Source organism: Drosophila guanche, unplaced genomic scaffold (assembly GCF_900245975.1).
Source record: "Drosophila guanche unplaced genomic scaffold, DGUA_6, whole genome shotgun sequence".
Taxonomy (NCBI): Eukaryota; Metazoa; Arthropoda; class Insecta; order Diptera; family Drosophilidae; genus Drosophila; species Drosophila guanche.
This window is the reverse complement of record NW_022995745.1, coordinates 7,964,249-7,991,493: the sequence shown is the minus strand read 5'-3', so window position 1 is coordinate 7,991,493 and position 27,245 is coordinate 7,964,249. Positions and strand designations below refer to the sequence as shown.

Sequence of the window (27,245 nt, the reverse complement as noted above, 5' to 3'; positions counted from 1 at the left end):
CAGAATATCCAATCTGTCTGATGTGCGCTAGTTCTATCTCTGCTGTCTTTGCCTTTGTTGTTGTCCCACCAAAGAACTTTTACACACCCCCGATGATACCGACTTTTGCAGGTTGTTCAAGATTTACAGCTCTCCCCATGCTTGGTGTTCGTCTCCAGTTTATGGGCCTTTGTGTGTACAAGTGCTGGGGCGAATAGACACTTTCAATCGGACTTTGTGACGCTGCGGCACGTACGGGCCAGATACCCGGACATGCTCGCACTTAAAACCCAAAACTCTGTGCGCTCTTCAGTTGTGTGCAGACAGTGCGCTCTGTCGGTCATCCGCCCCATCCTTAGCGTTCGGAATTTACACTGAAACCAGGAGGACCATGGATAATCCTGCCTATGTGATCGACTGTGAGCGCGAGTTCGGTGAGAAAGTTAACTGGCCTTGGGCTGTGGTGTCCACAAAGATTTCATCATGAAATGTTTTATGGCAGAGCAATCAAAGAGGATTTTGTTTTTTTGTTTTTTGTTGTGAAATTCCTACCAAACAATCCGTGATCAAGATGGACTTCTATGCTTTATTATTGCCAAAATGACTTTTTATTGTAATTTTACATTATTCTTGGGTTTGCTTTGGTTTGGTATACAATATAAGATCTATTATGTGTATAGATTCAGTTACAGTTTCAATTCTATATCGGTATGCACTTGAATAGTAGTTGCTGAGTGAGTTCAATTCTCGTGTCTTTGGATGCGGCTGCAGTTCGTGGAGTGTGTGGATTATGGCTACTTATCATATGAGTAGAACAGTCACGTCCGTAAACGGTTATATATATGTGTATGTGTTTATGATATAACTTGTTGGGTTTTTGGGTAATGCAAACATGTCTTGGCTTGGAGCTGGAACGAGTGAGACTAGAGTGCGGCTCTGTGGCATGCGATCCACAATCAATCTTAAAGGTGCTGCCAAAGCAGAACCCGCTTCGCGTGAGGTCTACTTGAGTGCTGCTTATGTGTCTCCTTTATCTTCATGTGGGTTTGGGCTAAGGGTGTATTATCTAGTATTTTGTGGGTACTGTACTCTCTAGATGTAGCTATTTATTGTAGTATTGGAGTAGCATTCGCTAGCTGCCTGGAAGCAGTGTCCTAGGTGGGGTGAGTTTTTGCTGGTGAGCCTTGAGCTGGAGCTGGAGCTGGAGCTGGCCGCTGCTGGTGAGATCTTCGATCGATCGACTACTGAAGTGGGTCCCGTACAATGCGCGTGTCCTTGTGGTCGTGTGGTCGTGTGTGTGTGTGTGTTACATCGAAACTATTATGGCTTCAACTATCGTTAACATTAATATAACATCCTCTATATGGTATAGGTTTCCGTTTGCCCGAATCTCTCCGTGTAGCACGTTCGACTATTTCAGAAGTTTTGGATAGGTGTGATGGGCATCCCACGCTCCATAAGTTTCGTGTGGTATGTTGAGTGGAATGGAGTTAAACCAGGAAGTTAATGTGGTCTGAGCAGCAGCGACGGCGTGTTTACTTCTCGAAGATTAGCTCGCCGGTGAGGAACGGATTGAGGTAGGTCTGGGAGTCGTAGCCGGAAACGGAGGCGGTGGTTGTCCTCTTGCGTGCCTGCGCCCCACCTCGACGCTCGCCATGCGCATGATTGTGGGCGTGGTGGGAGGGGCGCTTCTCCTCGCTGGGGCTGAGTATCAATGGTATCGGCATCGAGGTGTACAGCTGCAGCTGCGGCTGCTGCACTATGGTCCCGGCCGCCGGGTTCAGCGGTGTGTCCATGTAGCCATGGGGCACGGCTGCCGCTGCCGCTGCCGCAGCCGTGGCAGGCGGCTGCTCAGCCGCAGACGTGGTGCTGGCTGTGGCCGAACTAGACATGGCGCTGGAGATCAGCTTCTTGGAGCCGCCGGCTCGTGCCCGATGGTGCTTGTAGTGGCCGCGATGTGTCTTCCGCTTAATGTGCCCTAGGCCGGAGCTGTCTGCCGGGGGCGAGGTGTCCAGCAGCATGGGCAGATGATGGCCAGCGGTGGCGCCCTTAACCAACTCCTCCATGTTGGATGGCTGCGAGGCAGGCGGCTCCATGCGGAAGGCTCCAAGATCGCTGCCGCTGATGCTGCCACTGCTGCTGCCGTTGCTGTTCGAGGGGACGAGTAGGGGCTTCTTGGGCGGCTCCCGGGAATGGGGATGCGGATGGGCCTGAATGATGGTGGCCGTGGCAAAGATCTCCTGGAAGCGATTGTTCGCCTCCAGCTGCTGCAGCTGGAGGTGCTGCTTCTGCAGGAACTGCTGCCGCTGCTGCTGCAGATGGTTGTGGATGCGGTACTGCTCGAGGATGTGCTTGTAGAACTGCTCCGCGGTCACTTCCGATGAGTTTAGTAGGCGAATTGCTATTTTCTCGGGTATCACAATTTTATCTGCAACGAAAAAAGGGAATTTGTGAGTCAATTTGGCACACATATGAGCCATCCAGCAGCCATCCACTTAATAGTTCTATTTTATATAATTCAGGTTTAAAAAAGGTTTCCCCTATGGTAGTGCCCACAACTGGTAGTCAGGAATCAGGAAACAAGATAGTGTCCGTTTGTTTGCCAGCTTACATGATAGTTGTTGGTCATAGTAGGTCACACACACACACACATGCATATGCATGTACAGTCACTGCCTGTGTGGGGCAGGTCAAGAAATTGTGCTTTGGTTTTGTTTAGAAGTTGGTCCCTGCAGCGCGATGCGGCAGCCCTGTGGCTTTTGGTCTGAAAATTGAATTTAGCCCAGATAAAATGTAGAATTTATTTGGCTGAGAGTTGCTCCGCGTTAATTTGCTCCGAATTAGATTTATTGAACTGCAAACTGCAAATGGGAATGCACACACAGACACGGGAAAACTGCACCCTTCTGTGTGTGTGTGTGTGTGTGTGTGTGACTGGTGGGTGTGGGTGGGTGGGTGGTTGGCACTTGGTACTCGTGTGCATGACACCCCCCATTGACCTAATTTCAAGTTGATTTACAAAAAGCGAAGCAGGCGGTAAAACTTTCACGCCCTTCCGTTTTTTGGGGGCATTGCGAACCCATCCAACCCCATCGATAATGGCCATCCTGGTCCCGATTCGGGCCATGTCACAGTTTGATTAAAGCCACAATGTCCGGGCTGTTGACCACAACGCAAATTGGCTCGATACTCGATACTCGGTGTATGGAAATAAGTTAATAAGGACTCGATTGGGGTTGCGTTCGGCTTGATTGGGTTTGGCCCATACCATCACCTCAGTGATCCCGTCTTACCGCAGTGATTGGCCTTGGTAACAAACGGCCGGATGGTCGGATCCCATATGAATATGTAATAGAGCGAGAGCATGATGGCCGCCAGCGAGACGCAGAGAACGTAAACGGCGACGGTCAGGATGCGGATGACCTTACGGTTGCTCTGCTGCGGCTGATAGCAGCGACTTATTGTCTCTGTGGGCGGCAGTTTCACTTTCTCCTCCAGCGAATTCACTTTCGAGTTCATTTTGATTGAAGTTCCTTTGATTAAAGTTCCGTTTGATTCTGTGCTGCTGTTCCTTTTCCTCTCCTCGTTTTCCTAATGTCTCCTGATATGTTTCGGCCCTTTGCTTTATGTTAATTTTGTGTCGTTTTTGTTTTCGTTTTCGATTTCGTTTTCGGCTTCCTGTTTGGCAGTGACCGTTAGTCTAACTGTTGTTGTTTAAATGCAATATTCTTGTTGACGTTTCGCTTGTTGTTTGGTTCTTGCTGGTAGGGGGGACGCGTCGCGGCAAGAGTACAAAAAAAGACTGTTTCAGAGGGGGCGCCCAAGAGCGGCAGCGCGCACACACAGCGTGCAAAAAACTGTATTCGAAGTTCGAACCGACGCGTCGAGCGTATGCAAGTGAAATGACGACGACGACGTCGCCAAAAAGCTCCAAACGGCAGAGGAGCAGCGAGCAGCAGGCAGGCAGAGACCCACAGCACAGCACAGCACAGCAGCCTGCCTGCCAGCGCAGGAGCTTCGTGTTCGTGCTCTCTCTTCCTGTCTCTCTCTCTCTCTCTCTCTGGCCTTCGTGTCATCATGGCCTTGCCTTCAGCTTCGTTTCGGCTTGAGCTGTTGTTTGCTTGGCGCTTCATTTGCGATCCTCAGTCGCCCTCGCATTTAATTTCATTCATAAAATGCCTGTTTGCGCTTGCCCGCTCTCCTCTCCATCTCACCCTTGGCCAATGCCAGCCGAATCTCATTTGCATTTTTGTGCGGAACACAATATGCTGCTCTGCTGCTGCTGCTGCTGCTGCTGCACTGTACCGTAGCTTTAGCGGCGTAGGAGTCAGTCTCCTCCTCTCGCTCTCTCCCTGTTGTTTTTGTTTCGGGCTGCAATGCTGGCACACGCCGCTGGCAGATGGAATTCCACAAACAAAACCGCATCCATTGTGGGGGCACGTCGGCACGTCTCTCCCTCACTGCTGCCGTTGCTGCGTTGCTTTGTGTGTCAAGTGCGGTACGGTGCCCCCCGCCCCATGAGTCAGTGCTTGCGGAAATGAAATTGCGCGGCTGGATGGCATCTCGCTTGCATCAATCATTCAACCAGTGAGCCCGTCAGTCAATCAGCCTGCAAAATGCACAATTTGTAGGCGCAATCATACCCCTTGCATTCCGCTGCAGTGGCTGTGGCTGGCAACCTTCGCAGGTGCTTCGAAGGACGCCTACCGTAACGGCTTTACCGAGGTTTTTGTTGCTGTTTTTTTTCGCTGCTCTCGGCTCGCCGAAAACTTTCGCTTCAGCCGCCCCTCTCCGTGGCACACCTTCGTTTTCGTTGCCTGGCGCTCGGTTCGGGTTCGGTATCGGTCGCAGTCTCTGTTCCGGGCTCTAGGCTTTAGGCCACCGAGGGGGGTGAACGAACTGCAACTGGGTCACTAGGACAGCGTTCGGCATCGACTGCAGTCGCCGAGCGAGCCAGCAGAGCGGTCGAGAATCGAGCGAGCGCAGGCACGAGAACGAACAGAATGGCGTGGAGGAGGAGATGTGACAGAGAGGGGGAGTGACGGGGGTGAACACGGACACCAAGCGATTGCAATGTTGGCCATTGATTTTGTTGTATAAGCTGTGCACACAGAGCAGCACACACACACACACATGCACAGACACTTGTGGTCAAGCGAATAGGTGCGCTGGCTTGGAATATTTAGCCATATTTATGCCCAGCTCAGGGAACAGCTGGAGATGGAAATGCTCCCAGTTGTAGTTGGTTGTGCCTATTATTTTGACCACAACTGTGCCACACATAAGTATTCGTCAAGTTGGCCAAGATGTAGGCCACACACACACACATTTACATTCACATTTTGCATTGTTGCACAGTCGCCCTCAAGGAGTTTCGCCAGGTGAGGGAGCCTGCCATTGCTGGCCTCGAAAATGATGGGCCACCCTAGAGCACCTGCACCCCCACAGTGCACCCTTGGAGACATAAATATGTATTCATGTATGAAGCCACACCGAGAAATGTACGTGTAGAAGTAGAGAAATGACACCCCCGATGAGGGATACGGATATAATAATTCGAATAATTGGCCACGGCTTCAGTAGAATTTCAATGTAAATTCCGAGTTGAACTTGGATGATTTCCAAGTCTCGCTGCAGCTCTGGGCTTACCAAAATGAAGTTTCTCTTCAGCGTGGAGTTGGTCAGGTGAGAGGTCCAAGTCGTTAGCCAAAGGCTGGACCCTTCTTTTGGCCCTTGAAGACGGGCGGCATGCGCGAGTCCCAAAAGAAGATGTGGTAGATGGACAGAAAGAAGCCCAGACAGCACAGGCCACAAATATAGATGACGATGATGAAGTAGCGCGCAAAGCGCTCCGTGCAGGTGGGCTTCGCAAAGAAGATCTCCTCCAGCTGCGGCGACTTGGGCACATACGAACAGGCGCTCCTCCGGGGTGCACTGCAGCTGGCCAGCCGAACGCTGCTGCTGGCGGACACCTTGGAGGCCTCCAGGTGGGGCTGCTGCTGCTCCTCCTCGTTGTCTGGCCGCACATTCGACTCGATAATGTTCACAATCTTTGCCAGATTGGCAAGCCCAATTGGTGCACCACTGGCAGTGGATGCCGTCGCTGTCCTAGTCGCAGACATTGTGCACGGCTCGCCGTGCGGCGATTCTATTACTGATTTGATGGTCTCCGGCGATTAAATCAAAATCGGACTGACTGCCGCCCCGCCCAACTCTGGGATTTACGGGCCCAGCAAACGTGCCCCGTAAGCGGATTAATTTTGTGCGTTGCTGTCAACTTTTGATATCAAACGCTCTACCCCCCAGACAGCCTCGGGCACTAATTAAGCCCACCCCCAAGAGACTCACCCAATCCTGGTCACTAATGTGGGTGATGAGCAGCAGTCGAGGATGCAGTCCTAACCAATGGGATGCGTATGCTTGAACACGGGCAGCGGCGGCATGCGCGAGTCCCAAATGAACAGATAATAAACGGCCAGGGTGAGGCCCATGCCACTGACCCCGCCCATGTAGAGGATCAGCGTGAGCAGCCGGAAGGCCTTCGACTCGAAGAAGTCATCAGATTTGGGCACTTGGATCTCCTCATCGCTGGCCTCCTTCACGACCGAAGCCAGATTGGACATCAGACTGGATGGGGCGGACATGACGTGGCGAAGCGCGCGAACCGAAACCACGCAAGAAGCTCTGATGGCATACTGAAGCGCACAATTGGCCGGCCGATGGTGCTTCCCGGTGCTCGGTTGTTTTGCGGTTTCTTTGGTGGCAAATTCGGTGGCTCGGTGGCTCGGCGGCTCGGCGGGTGGGTGGATGAGCGTCTTGGCTTGACTAATAAGATTCGTCATCACGTGCCCCACTCTTTGGCAGCCACTTGACCTGGTTTGATTTGTCATTAGCGTCATCAAGCGGAAGTTCTCCCTGCAGCACCACAATACCCTGCAGCAGCACCCAAAAATACGGCAATCCATGACACATCTTAGCCACAAAACAAATGCAATTAAAGGGGAACTGCTTAGCACTGGAAAGGGTAACTTCCAGGGTAGCTGCACCGTCGCGACTGCTCGTTGCGTCTGTCTGTGGCATTTGGCCAATCCAATTAGCCGCCGCCCCACGCCCGCCCCAGGCCCCGCACTTGGACCGTACTCACCTTGGGTCATTGGTACTCGTGCACCTTCTGCACTGGATGGCCGCCAATGGACACGGGAAACTTGAGATGAATGTCCGGCATGCTGGAGTCAAAGAACATTAAATAGTAGAGGGCCAGCACCATGCCCAGGCCACTGATGCCGCCCAAGTACAGGAAGATGGAGATCAGGCGAAAGGTTTTCGACTCGAAGAAGGCGGCAGCTGCCGACTGCTGTTGTTCCTCCTCCTTGGGCAGGCGCACGTTGTCCTCGGAGGCTTCGTCCTGCTTCGCCTGCGAAGCTTTCCCCGCCATCGTTTCCAGCCAACTGAGCAGCTAAAGTGGCGGCCTTACAGCTAAATGCACTGCCAATTATGCAAATTTCCTTGGATTGACACCAAAAGCCGCCTGCAGATATGACTGACTTTGATATGCTCGTTTTCGCTCGTTTGATTGCAGGTGATGGACGGGAGAAGCCTCCACAGTCGCCCAAGTCGCACAGCTTCGAGGAGGCCATCACGTTGACGGGTGTCGGACGCTTCCACTACAAGCTGCTGCTCGTGTGTGGCCTCTGCTTCATGGCCGTGATGGTGGAGATCATGGGCGTCAGCCTGATCATGAACCAAATGAAGTGCGACCTCCAGCCCACGATTGACCAGCAGGGCATCCTGGCCTCGGCGGGCTTCCTGGGCGTTGTGCTCAGCTCCCATGCCATGGGCTTCCTGGCGGACACTTGGGGCCGGGTGACGACGCTCCGGTATGCGCTCCTTCTGGCCGCCATTTGCTCGATCATCTCGGGCTTTTCGGTCAACATTTGGATGCTGATTGTGTTGCGTTTCCTCACGGGCTTCTTCATCTCCGGCGGCCAGGCCTGTGTCTTCAGTTTGTGCGGCGAGTTCCATGGCAACGGATCGAGGGTGAGGCATGTGACCCTCCTCTCGGGCTTCCTCTGCTTGTCCATGATCTTTGCACCAGGTGAGTCTAGCTCTCTCTCTCTCTCTTCAGCTCTCCTCTAATGTCGCTCTCTCTCTCCCGTCTTAGCCATGGCCATTGGCATTCTGCCGCTGCGCATTGAGACCATTGTCCTGGGCATGCGCTTCTCCTCGTGGCGTGTGCTGCTCATCGCCAATGTGTCCATCTCGCTGCTCGCCCTCGTGGGCCTCGCCACGCTGCCCGAGACGCCCAAGTATATGCTGGTGCAGGGCCAGGGCGAGGCAGCCCTCGAGACGCTGCGAATCATCTTCAGCCAGAACATGCGCAAACCCCCATCCGAGTACCCAGTGCGAGCGATCACCCTGGAGAGCGGCGGTGCCAGTCTGTCGGATGTCCACGGGTTCTGCGACGCCGTGCGCCTCGTCTGGCGCCAGACAGTGCCGCTCTTCTACCGCTCCCGGCTGGTGCACACGCTGAACATTTGCACGATTCAGTTCCTCATCTACAGCATGGCCCAGGGCATATTCATGTGGTTCCCCACCATCCTCGATGAGCTGGGCGCCCGTGGCGGCGACCCAGCGCTCCTCTGCCGCGTGCTGTCCGAGTTCGATGCCCAGAGGCCGGACAATGCCACTGCAGGGGACACCGCACAGGTGTGTGCCGTGGATGTGGACACCAACACCTACCAAGTGATGATCATCATTGGGGCCTCGTTCACGGGGATCTACTTGGTGTTTGCCTACATCATCGACTACACGGGCAAGCGGAATCTGTTGAGTGAGTCTCTGGAGTGTCCTTGCAGCAGGATGTTTTTGACACCGTTCGTATCTTGCAGTGGGCTGGATGGCGCTGACCATGATCTGCCTGGTGGGCTTGCACTTCGTGGAGCAATTTGCCCTGGTGGTCATCGCCCTGACCGTGGTCATGGCCATTGGCAACTGCGGCGGTCTGGTGAGCACCATTGCCATGGAGTTCTATCCCACGCACATCAACGCCATGGGCATGTGCTTCATCATGATGATGGGTCGCCTCGGGGCAGTGGTCGGCAGCAATCTCCTCGGTCGCCTGCTCTTCACCAGCTGCGACACCGTCTTCTGGTCACTGCTCGGCCTCGTCATTTTCCTATGCAGCTTGGGCTACTTCCTGCCCGAGAAGCCGCGCGCCCAGCGAGTGCCAGCGACACCGATCTTGGCCAATAGCTCTAAGTAGGATTAGTTTATAGCCATTAAAAGAAGAGCCAGAAAATCAGGATCGGGATCGGGAACGGGAACTGCAACTGGGAACGGGAGCAGGCCACATTCGAAATGGATTAGGTAAATGTTTGTCCTCATTCCCGCCTCATCTTGTCACCAAGACGATGGCGATGGCGATGGCGATGGCGGTGGCTGCATTAACATTCCTCGGACATATCGCGGCTGGGCTGGGCGGGGCTGGAGCGGTGGACTAAACGCATTCCAAGTGCCGTCGCATCAGCAACATCAATGTCAGCGTCTGCTACTCCCCGATGCTCAGCGGGTATGCTGGCTGCGGGAAGCTTCTCCACTGCCAGCGGCCAGAGGGTATCCATTCTGCACTCTCTGTGTGTGCGTATTTATTCAGCAAAACGGTATTTGCTCCGCCGACTGGTCACAGTCTGCGGCGGCACCTCAGACCACCAATCCAAGCAGCCAAGCAGCCAAGCAGCCAAGCAGCCGAGCAACAAACCGTTGCCAATCATAACACACACGTTGCCACAGCCCAGAGCTTCCTTCTATGCCACAGCCAGAGACAGTCTGTTGGCTGTGGCAGTGCCATTGCGGATTCCGATGGCTGTTTGTGATTCCCTCTGCCACAATCGGTGCCCAAGAAGCGACGCGTCGCTGGATCGTTGGCCATTGATTGCCTAACTGCGCATTTCTCGACTTATATGGCACTGGCCAGATAACCACATAACAACTGCCAGTCCCCAGTCCCCAGTTCCCAGTTCCCAGTTCTGAGTGTCAGTCTGCGAATCCCAATCCCATTCCCATTGCCCAGTTCTTCGGTTCCATTAGAGAACGGCATTGGCATCGCTGCGCCATCTGTGGGGGCTGCAAGTGAAGCATCAAAGCAGAGCTGCCTTCGGGGTCACCAAATACCGAATCAAATTCCACCCAAAACTCAAGAGCAGCTGACAAATGGGAGGCTCCATCAGTTCAACGAGTGTCGGGGTCACCAAATGGTAATTGCAGGTGACACAGCCATGCCACAATCCATGCCCCCACTGCCATCAATCTTGTCTGGGGAACGAAACGGGCCCCACTAACCCCATAATGGACACAAATTAGCATCGGCATTAACAACAACAACAACAACAACAACAATGACAGTGTCTGGGCACACTCAGCTTCATTTGCTTGTGGGTCACGATGCGACGGTGGCCTGCGAGGGTCTCGTGTGAGTGTCGTGTGGGGTGGGGGGAGGGGGGAGGGGGGAGGGAAGCCGACAATGCGCCGTAAAATAAAATCAGAGAAAAATCAGCGATAAATGTCGCGTACAGCCAAATGGAGCAGCATCTTGAGAGCTTATCGAGCCAAATGGCAAAAATAGTTAAATAGTCGACTTAGCCAAATGGGCGCTCGTTGGCAGAGGATGCGGCGACGCAGGAGAGAAGGAAGAACTAGCTGCAGCGACAGAGCAGAGCAGAGGCAAGTGCGTTGAGGAATTACAATGATGACAGCAACAGAAGCAATGACAGAGAGGTAGAGAGGTGGAGAGATGGTGGGGTTGGGGAGAGGCAAAGTGTGCCAATGCCTGTCATAGAAACAGGCAATGGCGATAGTTTACACGCCAAGTGGGAAGAAAGAAATGAGAGAACAACTGCGACAGCGAATGGCGACGTCCGACGCCGCTTGTAGAGGCCAAGGCAGAGACAGAAGCAGCGGCAGCGGCAGCGGCAGCGCTGCTGCTGTTGCTGTTGATGATGCCAAATTCAAAAGTGGACTGCGCATGCGAGGAATGGGAATGAGAACAGAGCTTGTGCGGCGACAAGCGACGAGGAGTGGAGTGCGAAGAGTGATGCTTGGAGAGGTGGGACTAGTAGTGGATTTGAGAGAGAAGAGCACGGCTGGGAGTAGAAATGTGTGCTTGATCTCTGAGAGGATCTTTCTTTCCTTTGGGTAGATTTTGCAGAACGATAAGCTCAAGATGGAATATAACCTTAAATATAAATATTAATATACCTTGAACCTGTTGAGGTTAATGAAGCGAACGAACGATCAGGACAACGCCCGCCAACAAACGTTATTTAATCACAATCGCAATGGATCCAGCAGCAGCAGCAGCAGCAGAAGACACCAGCAGCACCTGTTACTGTAGACGCTGCTGCTGGTGCTGCTGCAGCAGTACAGAATCCAAAGGAATGCAGCAAGAAATTAAGACTGGATGAGGCTGAAGCTACGGCAGTGGCGTGTGGAGTACGCGACGCGACGGCCAATCAATTCTCAGAAATGAAAACCCCGTCTTCGGTCTGTATTACCGTTGCTGTTGTTCTTTTTTTGTTACTTCTTCTTTTGCTGCAGAAGCATCATCAGCAGAAGCAGCAGCAGCAGCAGCAGCAGCGGGCAGCGGGCAGCGGACAGAGAAAGAATGCGAAGAAATGCAAAATGCAAACACCACGAACCACAACCACTTTCCAAATGCATTCATGATGTTTACCGTTTAAATGCGCCCAGTTTCTGTGAGACGGTGTGTGTGTGTGTGTGTGTTTGTGTGTGCAAAAGAGAGTCTCAACTTGGAGGATGGAGTAAGTCAGAGAGAGAGAGAGAGAGAGCGCTGCAGCAGCAGCCTCTCTAACAGCAAATGAGGAGAAAAGCACAAGGCAAGAACAACACCAGCATAAAAACCGTTGCACATCAGTCATGTGTGTACGTGTGTCTGCGTGTGTGAAAGAAGAGAGAGAATGGGCAGCCGTTTCCCGTCAACTGGTGAGAGGTGGACGGGCAGGTGGGCAGGTATGCAAAGTGCGGAAACGGAAATTTTGGCTTATTCTTCAAATCAATCTGATCGCTAACTGTCCCCAAATCTTGATAAGTTGTTATCAGCCAGCATTCAACATTCAACCGTTATGATGGAAATACCTTCCTCCTTCTTCTGCAAATTTAAATGTTACTCAAATGGGAACCAAAATGTATTTATGCGGTTTGCAATCTTATTGGCGATGCCACCTCCCCTAACCATTTTCCCTCATTCACGCAACAGCGCAAGCACTTGCTGGCTTGTGCTTTTCGAGACCCTCCGGCGGGTGGGGTATATTGGATACTGTATCGGTATATCCAGCTGGCTGTTCCTCCCCAGCGCCGGCTTGGTGTGAAGCGTAAATTAGCTTGGGCGTTCGCAGTCGAGGGTATTACCGTTTACCTTCTACCACTGCCAAAAATGTGCGCTCTCGAAAGATCAAGTTCAAGAGCGCAAAGTCCGCGACAGAGAAGCCTCGGACATAATGAGAAGCAAACAAATGTGCGGTTTGGAAAGCTCTTGATACCCTAGCATATCGGTCCTCTCGTTTCATCTGCCATGAAAATATCTCATCAACTGGCAGAGCATAAAAATGTGTGCAAATCAACTTTTAAGTGTTTTCCTCTTGTGCTCCTTTTGCAGGGAGCATCTGTGCCGAGGAGTTGGTTAGTGTAGTGTAGTGGTAGATTTTATTGCTGATCGCGCCGCTTCTAATTGGCAAGCGATTCTATGTCATTAGGCCGCTTGATTAGCGGCGCCGCGCCGTCCAATATATGTCTCAGTCTAGGCTAGGCCAAGTGCCACTAAAAGAACAAACAGCAGGAACATAAGAGGCAGCAGAGGCCGGCCATAGCAGCAGGCAGAACCAGAGGAGGCAGAGAAGGAGAGCTGCGCTCGCTCGTCTAGCCGCAAGTTCTCTCGTCTGTGACTGTGCTGCTCATTTGTGCAGTTTCTGAAAGCTCATGGCGCAGCCGCAGCAGCAGGCAGCACCAGCCAGCAGAAGCAGAAGCCGAAGTCCGAAGCTTCTGCCGCTGCGCGCAGTCGCTAGACTCTACGCTCGTCTCTGGTCGTGGCGGCTCGTGCACCTGTGTCAGTGTGTATCTGTGTGTCTGGCTTGATTTTCTTCTTGTGTTCCCGACAGTTACATTACGAGGCCAAAGAAAGTATCTTGGCTGGTTTGCGTATTTCGCGTTCGTCGCTCGTCGAGTTCACACGTGCTGCTCGCTTGGCCGCTTGCTTGCCACATCGCTTCGCATCGCATCGCATCGCATCTCACCGCATCTCCCAGGCTTTTGGCGAATACGAATCCGAATCCAAGTCCGAGTCTGAATCCGTTCGGATCGTGATCGAGCCTCGTTTTCTCAGTACTGCGACGCCCAAGTGCCCGACTGTCGACTGCAGCCTGCCGCCTGGCTCCTCTTCCTCCGCCTCCTCCTCCTCCGCCACCGGCTCATCCCAGTGTCTAGTGTCAGTGTATTTTTTTGTTGTTGTTGTTTTACAATTACCGTTACCTGTGCCAAAGCGCAGAATAAGAAGAAGAAGAAATATATACAGCAAACGCGCGAGCGAAAGAACGAAAGAAAGAGAGCGAACGAGAGAGCGAACGAGTCCAGTTCAGTGAAGTGAGTGTTGTTGTTGTTGATTTTTTGTTGTTGTTGTTGTTGTTTCGTTGTACCTGCAATAAATCCGTACAGCATAGCGCAATCGTATAAGTACCTACCCCCCACTCGTATCCCAAGAACCCAACAGCCAAAGGAAACTTTTACCAAAAACTATTATTATTATTATCATTATTATTATTAGTCTCATCTGTCGCAATAGGAACATGGAACTGTACATATTCGCATTTGTTCTGTGTATTCTCTGTGCAGCCTTCAACCAGGATCTATGCTCAGTGCGCTAGAAAGAGAGGGGGGGTGGGGGGGTTGGACTCGGACCTGCCGTTGCTTCTGCTTCTGCTTCTGCCAGTGCCACTGCTGCTGGGGAGCCGATTAACCAGCTAGACAGCAAATGCAGCCGAGCATTTCATGCTTTCTAATTTTCCCAATTAGCACAAATGCGGCCTGGCTCTGTCCCCGTCTCTCCGTCTCTCTGTGTCTGATTCTTCTTTATCTCTGCGCCTCCATCCTCCTCAGAATCGAAACCAAAATCAACCTCAAAATCAAAGCCCCGGACTGCAGGCAGCACCAAACGATCTGCCATACAGCGAAAAACAAAAAGAAAAAGATCTTTGCTCGGCGTTCGTGTTTGAGTTCTCTCCACTGATGGTGTTGGTGCACTTTCCACAGCTTTTCCCAGCAGCGACAAAAGCCGTGGAAAAATAATAATAATACATAATAATAATCATAACAATCACACGTACAACAACAGCACAGCCAACCCAGAGACAGACTCACGAGACAGAGCCAGACCCAGACGAGACCCACAAAAGTGGCAGCGTCATCTGTCGGATCACTCCCATAGTCATTCCATCCTGCTGTCTGTTCCCCAGCATAGTACCGTACACCAGCCAACAGGTGCTGCCTGCACCTGTGTCTCGCATGCACTAATTATTGACCAAATCATCTTCCTTCTCGCACACACATGTCAAATGGAAACTAATCACCAATCAGTTCCTCAGCTCTTCCAGTGCCAACTGAGACTCGAGACTCCCAGACTGGTTGCCCGCTGCCGCTGCTGCTGCTGCTGCTGCTGCTGCTGCTGCTATTCCTTCCTTCTCCTCCTTTTATTTGCGTTACGTTTTAGGCGGTCCAGTCCGGTCCGTTCCGTTCCGTTCCGTTCCGATTTCACTTCTGTCTTTTTGCCTGCCACTTCTGCACATATTTAAACAATTATTCTCCTTATTTCTCTGTGTACTCTTTGTAATGCATTTGCCAAACTCAGCCTCAATCAAGTGTTCCAGAGATAAGCGAAACGATAAAACACTCAAGAATCAGCAAAAGCTAAAAGAGAACACGCCAAATTGTCGCTGAACAGCGGAAAGAACCCGCTCTATCGGTGAGTGTAACATGGAATTAATGCTACTGAAAGTATTACCTGAAAAATGGATTACAATTCAGGAATTTAGCCTCACTTTTGTGAGTGGACAACTTTGATCTGTTTAGGCAACCCCAGAGAGTAATGCTAGAAAATGTCACTAGTCTCGGGTGGCCATTACGGCTGCTGCTGGAAGACTCGTGCAATAAATGGAACAGAGCTTACACCTGAGGCATGCGGCATGCGGTTGATGCATTTGATCCGTTTTGGAGCGCATTAAATGCACCGTTAACTACTTCGAATTCTAATTAAGCTGATGCGACAATCCAATGGCACAATAAACTCAATTCCTGCCGCAGACAGAACCCAGATGGAGACACAGATGCAGATGCAGATGCAGATACAGATACAGATACAACGGCTAAGAAACACGCGACTTGGCCATAAATGCATTGGCAAGTTGCAAGTTGCAAGCTGCTGCTCGTGGTCGCATCTGTGGTGGCAGAGCGGAGATCAGCAAACGGCATCTACGAGCATCTACGGCACCGAACTACTCGAACTCGAACTGGGACTGGGACTGGGACTCGTCTTTGGCTCGCTGTCTGCGCTGTGGACTATCTCTTTGTTTGGCCTCAAATGATGTTGCAGCAGGAGAGGGGAACCCTAAATGGCTTAGCTGAGTCAAGGTCTTCCCCTCTCTCTCTCTCTTTCTCTCTGTGGATTTCGCTTGAACTCGAATTTGAAATTCATTCATTGTTTGGCTTTGACCACAGCGATGTGCGATGATGACGAATAATTTATGAGCTGCTGCGATCGACCCAGTAAATTCTATTCCCAATGCTGCCACAGACGACACGGATACGACGAGACGAGAGGGAGAGGGAGAGGGAGAGAGAGAGATAGATGCTTGTATCTGCGAGATACGAATACGAATATTGTACCTGTACCTGTGGCTGTGGCTGTGTCTGTGTCTGTACAATATGCAGATGCGGATACACAGATAAAGCGACGACAAGCGTCTTTCTTCTTTTCACAGAATCTTAATTTGTATTCAACAAACAGTCGAGCCAGAAAAGAGTGAGTGATGGAGAGAGAGAGAGAGAGACGCCGCGGCGTCTAACTGTTCTTTTGCCTTTCTACAAACATTCCAATAATGAAATGGAAATTTTTCTGTGTGCCACATTTGGGGTCAGTCTCCCAGGCCCAACCCAGCCTCATGTGTGCGCTTAATCCTACTCGAAATCGAGAGTTGCACTTCCACCAGTCTTTGGGAAGTGGAAGGGTCTTTGGGGTCAAGATTTGAACTGCAGCTGCCGAGTCGCTGATAAGATTTCGCATTTGCCATTCGCCATTCGCCATTCGCCTTCTGTGTGCACTTGACTTTGCAGCGAATTTTGCTGGCTACTCCCCTGGCAGCTGTCATGTCGTGTCCGTTGCTCACAGTTGACAACAGATTGCCGCCAGGCAGAAACACGGACAGCCACACGGACAGACACACGGACAGACAGTTGGCAAAAGCCTGGCAAAAGTTTTGTTTGCAGCAATTGTTTGGTTCATGTCCCAAATTTGAATACGAGTTGCTGGGACTGCGACTGGGACCATTTGACACGTTCTCTCGGTCTTTACCCAAAGCCTTTTGAACGCTTGCAGCCAGAGAATGGCATGGAAGTTGTTGCAACAACTGGCAACGATGTTTCCACATGTGTGGCAGACCCCTCCTGCCTGCTTTGCATTCGCATTTTGCATTTCCCATGCGATTTAGCGGCAAAACATTGCCTGAAAATTGTCATAAATTCAAAGCATTTTATGATTCGGCTTTCGGCAAAGGATAAAGAATAAACTTAGCCATGGCTGAACATAAATAAATGGAGAAATAAATGATTCCCGCTTGGTCAGAATTCTGCTACGATAAAGCGTGGAATCGGTTGGACATTTGCTCTCCCATCGATCTGTTGGGACTCTCAATTTCCTCTGCAATGTTTCATGGGGGGGGGGGGGGGAATTGGCATTTTTTGGCATCTTCTCAAGACGGCAATTTCCAAGTCAGATTTTCCCACAGGCTGTTTAATTTTGCGGCTGACTGTGCGGCACCGGCACAGCCCTGTCGGGATAATTACACAAAGTAAAATTGCACTTGGCGTTCGTCTGGAGAATGCGCCCCGAAACGCAGACAAAAACAACAACAACAACAAAAAGTGGACAAACTTGCTTGGAGCGAGCGAGCGCCCCTGCGCCTGGGAACCCTCTGTGTGTGGGGGGTTGGAGAACGGCAACACGGGGGAGAATAACAGAGAGAGAGAGGGAGTGGGGCCTGCATGTCTGTAGGTGGTTACTGGGGGGACGGGGACGGGGACGGGGCTGGTGGAACCAGTTTAATTAAAAGAAAGTGAACCATTTAAAAATGTATTTTGGATTTCGGCCTTACCTGCTGCTGCTTTGCTTTTCCCATAACCATACCGTGCCCGTGCCACCGTGCCACCATGCCACAGCAGCAGCTTAGTGGCATCATTATCATTATCGTGATTATTAGCTGATTTTCACTATGAGACGAGCCCCCCACCACCCCCTTCTCTTTCTCTAACAAAAACAGCAGAAAACACAGAAGCTAAAAATACATACGAAAATCTCATCAACAAACGAAAAAGAAAAAAAAACAACAGCTAAAAGCACAAAAACAGATAAACAGCAATGAAGCATAGGCATGTGATTTACCGTTTGCTGGTTGTTCGACGTACCGTTATAAACGGGTCCATATGCCGGGAAAGGGGGGGGTGGGCTGCTCTGCTCGCTCTCTGTTCGATTCGAAAGTGGTCGCTGCTGCTCTTCAATAGCAATGGAACCGAACCGAACCGAACCAAAGCGAACCATTTTTTCCATTTCCACTGGCATTTCCATTCATCAATGCCCATCCACAAGAAAGAAAAGTGAAAACTGTAAGCAAAGTGGCCGCAGTTTGGGTTTGCGCTTTGATCGATTTTTGATGCGACTTTTTTTTGTGATGGACTCTGAATCGAGACCGATCGGAAGAGCCTCTCTAGCTGTAGTGTATGGTGGTTTGCAGCTCAGCTCCGCTCATCTCTTGGAGCGTGTCCAACTAACTTCTACTTTTCCTCTCTTCTGTTCTTCCACCTCTGCGCACCTGCAGCAAGTGTGGCGGTACTGTTAATTGCAGTGGCAGCGGCAGGGGTAGCAGCATCATTAATTAAGCGCCATCAGAGCGTGCAGCACGCGGCGTCAGACGCTGGGACTCTTCACTGCGTCGCGTCGCACTTTCTTTGACTTAGTTAGGTAGCGCCTGAGAAGGCCCCACGGACATGATGCCGCCTCCGCGCTCAAGTAGATCCCCAACTCAAAACCATTTTAATCCCATTCCATGTGGCGGCTCTTAATTGGGTGACTTTTGATTCCTCGCTCACACGTGAGCCCAGCTCACTTTTGCGCTACTACTCCCGCTCTCTCTCTCTCTCTCTACCTCTTGCACTTATGCAAAACAGCTGGCCCAGACACACAGTCAAAGAGAGCGCGGGAGTGTGAGCGCAGAGAGAATGAGATACAGTTAGGCCTAGTCGCTGTCTGTCTCTGTGTACCCTTGCGTAGGTAGCAAGTGTTCCAATTTGATTAAATTGTTTGCAACGCATGAATGGCTTTCGACGTTTAATGCCCAGGAAATATTGGCTTATTCGCCCCACAACGGAAAGAACAAGTTTGCTTATCCAATTAATTCAATAAATAAACAATTATAATCCAACACAGTGTAGCTGAAAGCGGCAACAAGGCAAGGGTATCCAGCAGTCGCGGTTTCCGTAGTTTCGTTTCCTTTGCTTTATGCACATTTCGCGTGTTCTTATGTGAGAGTTCGAACTCGAATTCGAGTTCGAGTTCGTTGCGAGTTTTCACTCATGCACAAGAGACAATTAACGAGAAGAGAAATTAATTGGCTCCAAATTAAAAGACAAATAAGCATATCAGCCGTTTACCGTTGGGCGTCTGTCCAGCACCCTGCCCGTCCCCGGCGCCAACAAGCGATTTACAGTTCTGCGAGTGAAGAATCTCCGTTGACCGCATTTTTGTGGTTGAATTGTGAGGAGTGGAGCGTTGTGGCGGTGTGTTGTGTTGGCGAGGGGAGCGGGGTACCGTCCATCATATTTTTCATGTTCGAGTTTGAGCGCCGCTTTGTTCGCACAGTTTCGATTTCATTTTCACCTGTTGCCGGGTAAAAGTGTGTGCCAGGCCCGGGCCAGGCACAATAGGCGGCGACGATCGGCAATCCGGCAATCGGCAATCGGCACTCGGGCAGGAGATGCGAAAGACAGAGACGCGAAATGAGATTTTATTATTATTACTGTTACTATTACTGCTCCACGCTGAAATTGATGTGGGGGCTTGACTGACTGACTGACTGACTGACGGACTTACTGTCTGCCTGCCCGATTGTCGGTTTGATTGATTGATTGATTGTCGGCATTTCTTTAATTGGTGGCAGAGCAGGGAAAGTGCTGCTTACCCACTGAACAATTGCCAATGTAAATATTTATAGCAGCAGCAGCAGCAGCAGCAGCAGCCCCTCTGTGTGTGCCCAATGCGAAAGAATTATTGTGTGAATTGGAAAGTTTGCTTCAGGTGAAATTTGTTCAGCATCTACTGCCAGTGCTGGTGGATCTTAGCAGCAGCAAGCACCTGCTGCAGACATCCTTTGAGTGATTATTTTGGTGGAAAAAGTGCAGGAAAACAACAACAATTTCAGATAAAGTACCAGAAATACATAAAATATTATCGCAGCAGCAGCTCCGCGATAAAAATGATTGGAATAGACTTCGAAGTTGTTCCTGCCCGGCCGCCTGGCCCCCGCTGATCGTTCAATTCAGTTGGCCAAAACTCATTGCAGTTGTCCGGACTGTGTCCAGGCAGTGGGTCACTGCCTAATTTTCTTGTCTGCACTGGAGTGGGTCTCGGGGCGACAAGACGTGCCTGGCAACAATCCAAAATTCCACTCGCCCAGGCGCAGCCACCTCAATTTGCAATGTTGAAATGGACCCCCCGGGGGCCGATGGCAACTGATCGAATGGATCAGAGAGTGCGCACCGGGTTCAGGTCTGGGAAATTGGCCGCTTGGCCGTTTATTAAATTTCAATTTGTTTATGGCTTCTTTTCGTGGCCTCACATTTTCGGCCATTTCACGTGTTCCAACAATTTTCGGCCTGCCCTGCCCTGCCCTGCCCCGCCACTGCCACTGCCCGGGGGCGACAGGTTAAGTGCGATTCTGGCCCCGGATACGTTGAGTGCGTCTCCCCTTCACTCCATGGAGTGCTTCACTCGCTGCACTAATGACGCATATCGACATCTTTATTACTCCGTTGGGCTCCTCTGACCAAAACCTTGGGGGTAAAGGCCTTTATCAATTGATATTTAACATACGAATTGGTCAGAGGAGCGATGGCGAGCCGAGGGCAGGCAAAACATTGGGGAATATTAAAGGAGAAATGCGACAGGGAACTCAGCCAAACTTTCGAGGTGAATGTTAATGAAAAATTGCAGAAAGATCAATAAAAAGCTTGCATAAAAGATGCCAAGAACTCAACCCGAAATCAAAGAAATTCAGCAACAGTTTTGGAGCAAAATCTCGATCGAATAATCGAATTAGAAGCAAACAGTAATCTGGCAGATCTACGATCTACATCTCGTATAGGCATGCATATCTGTGGCCCAATCGTTTACCATTAGCTCAATTGGTAATGCAGTCCGAAATGCAGTCGATCGATCAGGAGGAAATTGCCGCAATTTTGTGTGGCTCACGATTAGTGGCGGCTGCAACCTGCGGCCCTCGTTCGTGGACAGACAAGCGCAATGGAGATTGGAGTCGAGATCGCACTTGGCATTAGCAGCCAGTCAACAGTTGCAATTGCCGGCGGGGGCTCGTGTCTGGGGCTTGAACTGTGGCCACAGAGTGGGCGTAAAAGCGATCCGCTAACAATTCACTCGCACTTACGCTCCCTAATTTTTGCCGACGAGACCTCCTTACATAGTTGCTTCATGCTTCATGTAGTAAACCAGTTCAAAAGAGAGAGAGAGAGGGAGAGAGAATCCGCCTGGTACTCTCGCTCTCAGCAACAATTTTTATATGGAACTCATTGGGGTAGTCCCACCCGTCCCCCCACCTGCTTAACCCCACTCCTTAACTTCCAGGCGTGCATTTTCATTTATATTCTTCGTCTCGTTGCAGATCCGAACGCCACGCCCACCACAGCATCAGCATGTGGAGCCCACAAAAAGGTCCTACACGGCTGTGGGACCGTAGACTTAGTAGCTGTATATTTATTTTACACTTAATGGTAAGTACAACCTGCTGCAAATAATTAATAACAATAGAAAACTTCGAGAACGATCAGACAATCTTATCTGCAATAAAAAAAAGCGATAATGTAGCAGCAGGAGGACTGAAGTTGAGGGAATGGTGGGTGTAAGGTGTAGCAATGGAATTTCTCCTTAGACAGTCTCTCCAATGGGCTTGATGGTGAGCTCGTGGATCTGCACATTGGGCGGTGTCTGGATGCAGTAGGAGACGGCATCGGCGACATCCTCCGAGCGCAGCACCGGCATATTGGACATCACCTCGAAAGATTGCGTGTCAACGATCTCTGTATTGACAGCGCCAGGACTCACGCTCTGTGGGAAGAAACGTTTGGTCAGAGAGCGTTTGGCAAGCGGAAGTGTGTGGAAAACTTACTGTGATCTTGGTCTGGGTCTTCGTGTTGAGGAACTCCTGGCGCAGCACCTCGGTGAGAGCGGTCACGGCATGCTTGGAGGGGGCATACATGCCCAGGCTGAAGCCTGTGATGGGCACGCGGTGTCCGGCCACACTGTTGATGATCACCACGTGTCCGTCGAGCACATTGCGCCGCTGCTGCGAGCGGAAGGCTTCGCGCGTGCAGTACGCCACGCCCAGCACATTGGTGTCCAGAATGGCACGCAAGTCCGGCCCGTTGCCCTCACTCACAATGTTCGCTGCTATCCGCACGATGCCGGCATTGTTCACGAGCACATCAGCCCCGCCCAATGTGGCATCGATCCAGGCGAAGGCCTCGATCACACTCTGCTCCTGGCTCACATCACACTTGCGGCCATGGAAGCGGGCGGCCTGCTCGGCTGGCAGCGCAGCTTTGAGCTCCTGCAGCCGCTCCTCGCGACGTGCCAGACCCACGACGATCATGCCCTTGGCCACCAGATCCCTGCAGCAGGCGTTGCCAATGCCCGAGCTGGCGCCAGTCACAACAGCCACGCGATTCTGCCAGCGATCCATTTTTGGAGAGAGATTTGCTTTCGTTTCGTTTCGTTTGCTTTTGCGCTGCAAACTGCTTGGCCCCTGCGGCAGCGGTTCTACTTTTATAGGCAACCCACCCTCGCGAGCACCGCCCAAGCACGAGCTGTAGTCGCGAATGCTACGAGTACGAGCCCTGCCTCGGCAGTGGTTCGGGAAGAGCAGTAACGCTACTAACCATGACTCGCCGTACAATATAATCTATCTACTCGTATTCCCAAATACGTACACTTATTTGTTGTGTTTGTGTTGATTTGGTTCAGCTACTTTGTTGTTTATCATTGTGGATCAGCGAAAAAACGAAACAAAACACAAACATTTGATAACGCAACAGTTGAGTAAGTTCTGAAAGATGAGTTGAAATGGCTTGCACCACCTGGCAGTTAATTGGCACCCATGACTGTTTCCACTTGACAGTCGCGTCCGCCTGCAGCGGGGGTGATTGAGCTTAATTAACTCAGCAGGTTCAAGTTCACAAGCTAGCGAAGGCCGTGTGGATCGTGAGAGCGCGCAGCGTTAGCTAACAGAGAGCTGTAAACGGGAGCGGCCACAGGATGTTAATGCAGAGAGTTAACAGACTGTTAATGGAGAGGGGCAACAGACGTCAGCGGTAGGGGTAACAATATGTAAGCGCAGAGTGTTAACAGTATGTTAGCGGACATAATTAACAGACGTTAGCGGCAGGGGTTAACGGAATGCTAGCAGAGAGTGGAAGCAGAAGATTAACAGAGGAGCATATTCACACATTTCGAGTGCCGCAAATGTTAAGTGGCAGCGAAACTCGAAATTGATTGATTATCTTGCATAGGTTGCCATGTGTATGTATGTGTACGTACCGTACTCATGTGCATGTGCAATGCTTTTACAGCTGCCAGCGGAGAGCGGAGAGCGAGCTTTGGCTGTGTCTGCCCAGACAATGTGGCACCGCTGCGTATGGGGGCACTGGCAGGTGCAGCTGTAACTGTTAGTGGCATGAACGGATACATGAATGCAAATTTGGAATTTTCAGAGCCCCCAATTGATCCTCGCCACCAGACGGGGTCTCCAGCAAGGCAGTTTGGCCGAGTATCAGTATGTAAATGCAAATGCAGGAGTCGGCTTGGGGTATACCCAGGAGATCGAGATCGGGACAGACCAGTTTCGGCGGATGCACAACCTGACGGAATTCGCTTTCTCATTTCTCGATTGGCCTTCATTGGCCCTGGCCGTGGGGCTGCCTGGGATAGAGACTGGACTTGTCCGTTTCGTTTTTATTGGCAACTCGTTTGCCAGGTGCCAGGTGCCAGGTGCCAGTCGCGAACCGTTAGATGCCACCCACAAGGCTAGAGATGGCAGACGAGCGTTAGAGATGGGACTAGAGATGAGACACTTACAAACTTCTCGTTCCACCTTCTTGCATTTCAGTTTAGTTTAGTCATAGCTGGTAATGAACTGTGGCCCATGGACCGGCCCGACGGCATGCCCAACATTGTCTCGCTGGAGGTGATGTGCGGCAAGGATCACATGGATGTGCATCTGACATTCTCGCATCCATTTGAGGGAATTGTAAGCTCCAAAGGTATGTCCCAACCACAACTTCCGTATGTTTGTGGTATCTAATATGAAACTCCTTTCCTGCATCTCTGTTCAGGACAACATAGCGATCCGCGCTGCGTCTATGTGCCGCCTTCGACGGGCAAGACATTCTTCTCGTTTCGCATCTCGTACTCACGATGCGGCACCAAGCCGGACCTCAACGGGCAGTTCTACGAGAATACGGTGAGTTTTCGCACTGCAATCGATAGCAATCGATTTGTTATCGATCAAACATTTCGCATCACAGGTGGTCGTGCAGTACGACAAGGATCTGCTCGAGGTGTGGGACGAGGCGAAGCGTCTGCGCTGCGAATGGTTCAATGACTACGAGAAGACCGCCTCCAAGCCACCGATGGTGATTGCCGATCTCGATGTGATTCAGCTCGATTTTCGCGGTAAGTCAATGCAAAGTTCAATGCAATCAGTTTGAATCGCTCTTGAATCGCTTGTCTGCCCTGCTTAGGTGACAACGTCGACTGCTGGATGGAGATTCAGCATGGCAAGGGACCCTGGGCGCCGCCTGTAAGCGGCATCGTGCCCCTCGGCTCCACTCTGACCCTCGTTGTGGCCATCAACGACTATCGCGGTGAGTACGACTACGACTATCGCCGAATGCTGAATGCTGAATGCTGAATGCAACTCTGAATGTATCGTTATCCTGCAGGCGAGTTCGATATGCGCGTCAAGTCCTGCTTGGCCTCGGACGGATCGGGGCATGTGATCAATCTGTCGGATGAGTTTGGCTGCGTGCTGCGGCCCAAGATGATCTCACGATTCCTGAAGGCGCGCGCACCCGATGAGAGGGCCACCGTCATCACGTACGCCTTCTTCCACGCCTTCAAGTTCCCCGATGCTCTGAGTGTGCACATCAAGTGCAAGGTGGAGATCTGCCGTCATGGCTGCCTCGATCACTGCCAGAACTCGGGCGTTGCGGGTGCTGGCAGCGGTGAGGGTCTCGCCCTCGGCCTGGGCCATGGCGTGACCAATGCCAACGAGCGCAAGGATGTCCACATGGGCGATCCAATGAGCAGCAGCAGCACCAACGACCTCCTGCGGGATCTGTCCCTGCCCCCGGCCCAGCATGGACTGGGCATGGGCATGGGTATGGGCATGGGCATGGGCATGGGTTCGGGTGTGGATCATGACATCTTCTATGAGGACATAATACACGACCAGAAGCAGACAATTGGCGCTGGTCAGGGATCCGTTGGGGACTATGGAGGGGCACACGAGAAGAGCGCGAATCTGCAGCCGCGACCCGTGCACGAGGAGCAGGAGGAAGTGGACCTGTCCGATCTGTTTGGGGACGACGATCTCGCCGATCTGGCCGACATGGAGGGCAGTGATGGTGAGCGCTACTTGGGGTTGAAGAAGAGCGGCAAGTTCCCCCATGGGCCGCGGCAGCTGGAGGCGCAGAAGCGCATGGGCGTGCCCATGGCCGGACCCCGTTCCCTGGAGCCCCGCAACGATGCTGAGGATGTGCCGCGCCCCGTCTATCGGCCCCAGGCGGAGCCACTGAAGCAGTCGCGCGAGGATCATGTCGATCTGGATGTGGACGTAGCAGAGGAGCACAAGGAGGGCGCCTCCAGCTCCACATCATCCACCACTGAGGCGCCGGAGAGCCCTGACCCGAGTCGCAGTCGCAGTCGTCGTCGTCGGTCTTTGGTCATCTCCGACCGCAAGGTGCGCAGCGCCGATGTGGGTGTCAGTGGACTCTATGACGTCATCTCGGAGGCGGATCTGGCCTTCTCGCCGGACTCGAAGCAGGAGGCGGTGACCGTGTTCCAGGGCAAGATCAGCGAGGAGGTTGTCTACGGCATCTGCATGCCGGTGCCCGGCTTCAGCATTCTGTTCATTGTTGTCATTTCGGCGACAATTGTGTCGGCCCTGGTCGCCGGCTCGCTGCTCTATCGCTACCAGCTGCAGAAGGAGGCGCTGGAGAAGCATACGCCCATGCCGGTGCCCGGCACCCTGGCCTCCTGGATGACTCTGCGCCTCTTCCGACTGCGCCACATGCAGCAGCAGCAGCAGCAACAGCAGCAGCAGCAGGAGCAGGTGCAGGTGCAGCAGGTGCGGCAGCAGAGTCCCGTTGTAGGGCACGAAACGGTTCAGTGATCGGTGATCGGACATCGGATTGGATTGGATTGGATTGTGGCCTTTGCTCCGTCTTCGTCTTCGTCTTTGCCTTCCAATTATTATTTATTTTTTGTTTTGTTTTTGCTTGGTGCCGTTCAGAGAGAGAGAGTGAGAGAGTGAGAGTGAGATTCCGAGATGAAGATGGAGATGGCACGCACACCGTTATGTTAGCTTCTCGTCCGTATCCGGGCAACAATGCAATACTCGACACGAACCACACACAAAAAGACTCCAAAAAGGGTTCCCGTTTCACATACGTATTGGTGCTGAACGATCGACAGATCCATTACATTTTTTCTGTTTGGGTGCATTTAGTCGTAAAAACACAAGAACAACACACAAAAACACAAACACATAGAGAAAGAGAGACACACAACAGAATGTTGCGGTTGTTGCGACACACGCAGCAGCAAGGCGAATTTACTCATAAGGTGGTAGCTGCACAGGGAGTGCTGCTTAGAGCCGCGACGTCTGCTACTAGCAAATTCACCTTGCATCAGCTTATTAGTAAATTCACCTTGCAGCCAGAAGCGGTGCTCAGCGTTGACAGCGCAAATATGAGTAGATGAGAGGATGAGAGAGTTCACATAATCTAGGATTAAGGGAAAACTTATTTATTTATTGATACCAATACATAATAATAAATACTTACATATTTAGTACCATAAAATACATATATTTGAGAATATCGTACGATATCAAGCTATAGCTTTAAGCCACATCGAAAAACAAATCGCAAAATTTCTAAATTGAATTTTAAGCAAACAAAAAATGTGCTTAAAATTTCTTTTTTTTTTTGTTTTTTTTTTTCTTGCGTGTGTTTTGGTATTTGAAACGCGAGTTTAATTTAGGGGAAAATTAGTTAAATTATTTTATTAACTTACGCAATCATCTAGTAAAATGCTCATTCTCATCATTCATATTTGAATTTTATTGAACCCACACACACACACACACACAAACACACCCATACACATGCAGACTTGCAGACTTGCAGACTCTCTCTACCATTTACCGCTTGTGGCAAGGCATTTGTCTATCTGCATATAGAGAATTAAGTGCAACATTTGTAATTGAAAAATTGACAATTGAATAAAAATTAGCTAAGATGAAATTAAAGAAACTATGAAATTTCATTTAAATTCCATTTGGAAATGGAATGCTTGCAAAATATCACCAAGAAAAAGGGATCACAAATGTACAGTACACGCAACAAGTGGAAGTGGAACACCCAAA

General features: G+C 51.2%; 5 protein-coding genes across 8 annotated transcripts; 2 read left to right on the top strand and 3 right to left on the bottom strand.

Moving 5' to 3' along the window:
* The first annotated feature begins 254 nt into the window (after nt 1-254).
* Nucleotides 255-9,241, top strand: LOC117580915 (synaptic vesicle 2-related protein). The gene is made up of 4 exons (XM_034267677.1): nt 255-413; nt 7,559-8,074; nt 8,141-8,809; nt 8,868-9,241. Exons 1-4 carry the CDS (start codon nt 371-373, stop codon nt 9,239-9,241), a joined length of 1,602 nt encoding a protein of 533 aa, XP_034123568.1. The 5' UTR covers nt 255-370.
* Nucleotides 1,068-7,148, bottom strand: LOC117581099. 3 transcript variants are annotated; one of them, XM_034267989.1, is made up of 2 exons: nt 7,124-7,148; nt 1,068-2,407 (listed from the first exon to the last, which is right to left on the bottom strand). In XM_034267989.1, exons 1-2 carry the CDS (start codon nt 7,131-7,133, stop codon nt 1,515-1,517), a joined length of 903 nt encoding a protein of 300 aa, XP_034123880.1. In that variant the 5' UTR covers nt 7,134-7,148; the 3' UTR covers nt 1,068-1,514. The 3 variants fall into 3 exon arrangements, 2 of the variants coding, with proteins under 2 accessions (XP_034123880.1, XP_034123879.1); XM_034267988.1 differs by lacking the exon at nt 7,124-7,148 and adding an exon at nt 3,273-3,513; XR_004573627.1 differs by lacking the exon at nt 7,124-7,148 and adding an exon at nt 6,328-6,666 and having other exon boundaries at nt 2,384-2,407.
* LOC117581102 lies at nt 7,130-7,445 on the bottom strand. Its single transcript, XM_034267993.1, has one exon. The coding sequence runs from the start codon at nt 7,412-7,414 to the stop codon at nt 7,130-7,132; it is 285 nt and encodes a 94-aa protein (XP_034123884.1). The 5' UTR covers nt 7,415-7,445.
* A 3,943-nt stretch (nt 9,242-13,184) lies between the features above and the next one.
* On the top strand, nt 13,185-27,068 carry LOC117581094. 2 transcript variants are annotated; one of them, XM_034267982.1, is made up of 7 exons: nt 13,185-13,474; nt 21,204-21,312; nt 23,703-23,856; nt 23,929-24,056; nt 24,121-24,268; nt 24,337-24,459; nt 24,538-27,068. In XM_034267982.1, the coding sequence occupies exons 2-7, from the start codon at nt 21,235-21,237 to the stop codon at nt 25,986-25,988; spliced, it is 2,082 nt and encodes a 693-aa protein (XP_034123873.1). In that variant the 5' UTR covers nt 13,185-13,474; nt 21,204-21,234; the 3' UTR covers nt 25,989-27,068. The 2 variants fall into 2 exon arrangements, with proteins under 2 accessions (XP_034123873.1, XP_034123874.1); XM_034267983.1 differs by having other exon boundaries at nt 13,339-13,629.
* LOC117581101 (farnesol dehydrogenase) lies at nt 21,276-22,327 on the bottom strand. Its single transcript, XM_034267992.1, has 2 exons — nt 21,708-22,327; nt 21,276-21,646 (listed from the first exon to the last, which is right to left on the bottom strand). Exons 1-2 carry the CDS (start codon nt 22,278-22,280, stop codon nt 21,467-21,469), a joined length of 753 nt encoding a protein of 250 aa, XP_034123883.1. The 5' UTR covers nt 22,281-22,327; the 3' UTR covers nt 21,276-21,466.
* Nucleotides 27,069-27,245: the final 177 nt, after the last annotated feature.

Excerpts from the sequence above, each read along its gene's own strand:
- LOC117580915 (XM_034267677.1), top strand. The coding sequence starts at position 371 with ATGGATAATCCTGCCTATGTGATCGACTGTGAGCGCGAGTTCG. Across the intron at positions 414-7,558 it reads CGACTGTGAGCGCGAGTTCG|GTGATGGACGGGAGAAGCCT; the intron begins GTGAGAAAGTTA and ends GTTTGATTGCAG. Across the intron at positions 8,075-8,140 it reads GTCCATGATCTTTGCACCAG|CCATGGCCATTGGCATTCTG; the intron begins GTGAGTCTAGCT and ends CTCCCGTCTTAG.
- LOC117581099 (XM_034267988.1), bottom strand. The coding sequence starts at position 3,498 with ATGAACTCGAAAGTGAATTCGCTGGAGGAGAAAGTGAAACTGCCGCCC. Across the intron at positions 2,408-3,272 it reads TACCAAGGCCAATCACTGCG|ATAAAATTGTGATACCCGAG; the intron begins GTAAGACGGGAT and ends TTTTCGTTGCAG.
- LOC117581102 (XM_034267993.1), bottom strand. The coding sequence starts at position 7,414 with ATGGCGGGGAAAGCTTCGCAGGCGAAGCAGGACGAAGCCTCCGAGGAC.
- LOC117581094 (XM_034267982.1), top strand. The coding sequence starts at position 21,235 with ATGTGGAGCCCACAAAAAGGTCCTACACGGCTGTGGGACCGTAGACTT. Across the intron at positions 21,313-23,702 it reads TATTTATTTTACACTTAATG|TTTAGTTTAGTCATAGCTGG; the intron begins GTAAGTACAACC and ends CTTGCATTTCAG. Across the intron at positions 24,057-24,120 it reads GGCAGTTCTACGAGAATACG|GTGGTCGTGCAGTACGACAA; the intron begins GTGAGTTTTCGC and ends TTCGCATCACAG.
- LOC117581101 (XM_034267992.1), bottom strand. The coding sequence starts at position 22,280 with ATGGATCGCTGGCAGAATCGCGTGGCTGTTGTGACTGGCGCCAGCTCG. Across the intron at positions 21,647-21,707 it reads AGACCCAGACCAAGATCACA|AGCGTGAGTCCTGGCGCTGT; the intron begins GTAAGTTTTCCA and ends TTCTTCCCACAG.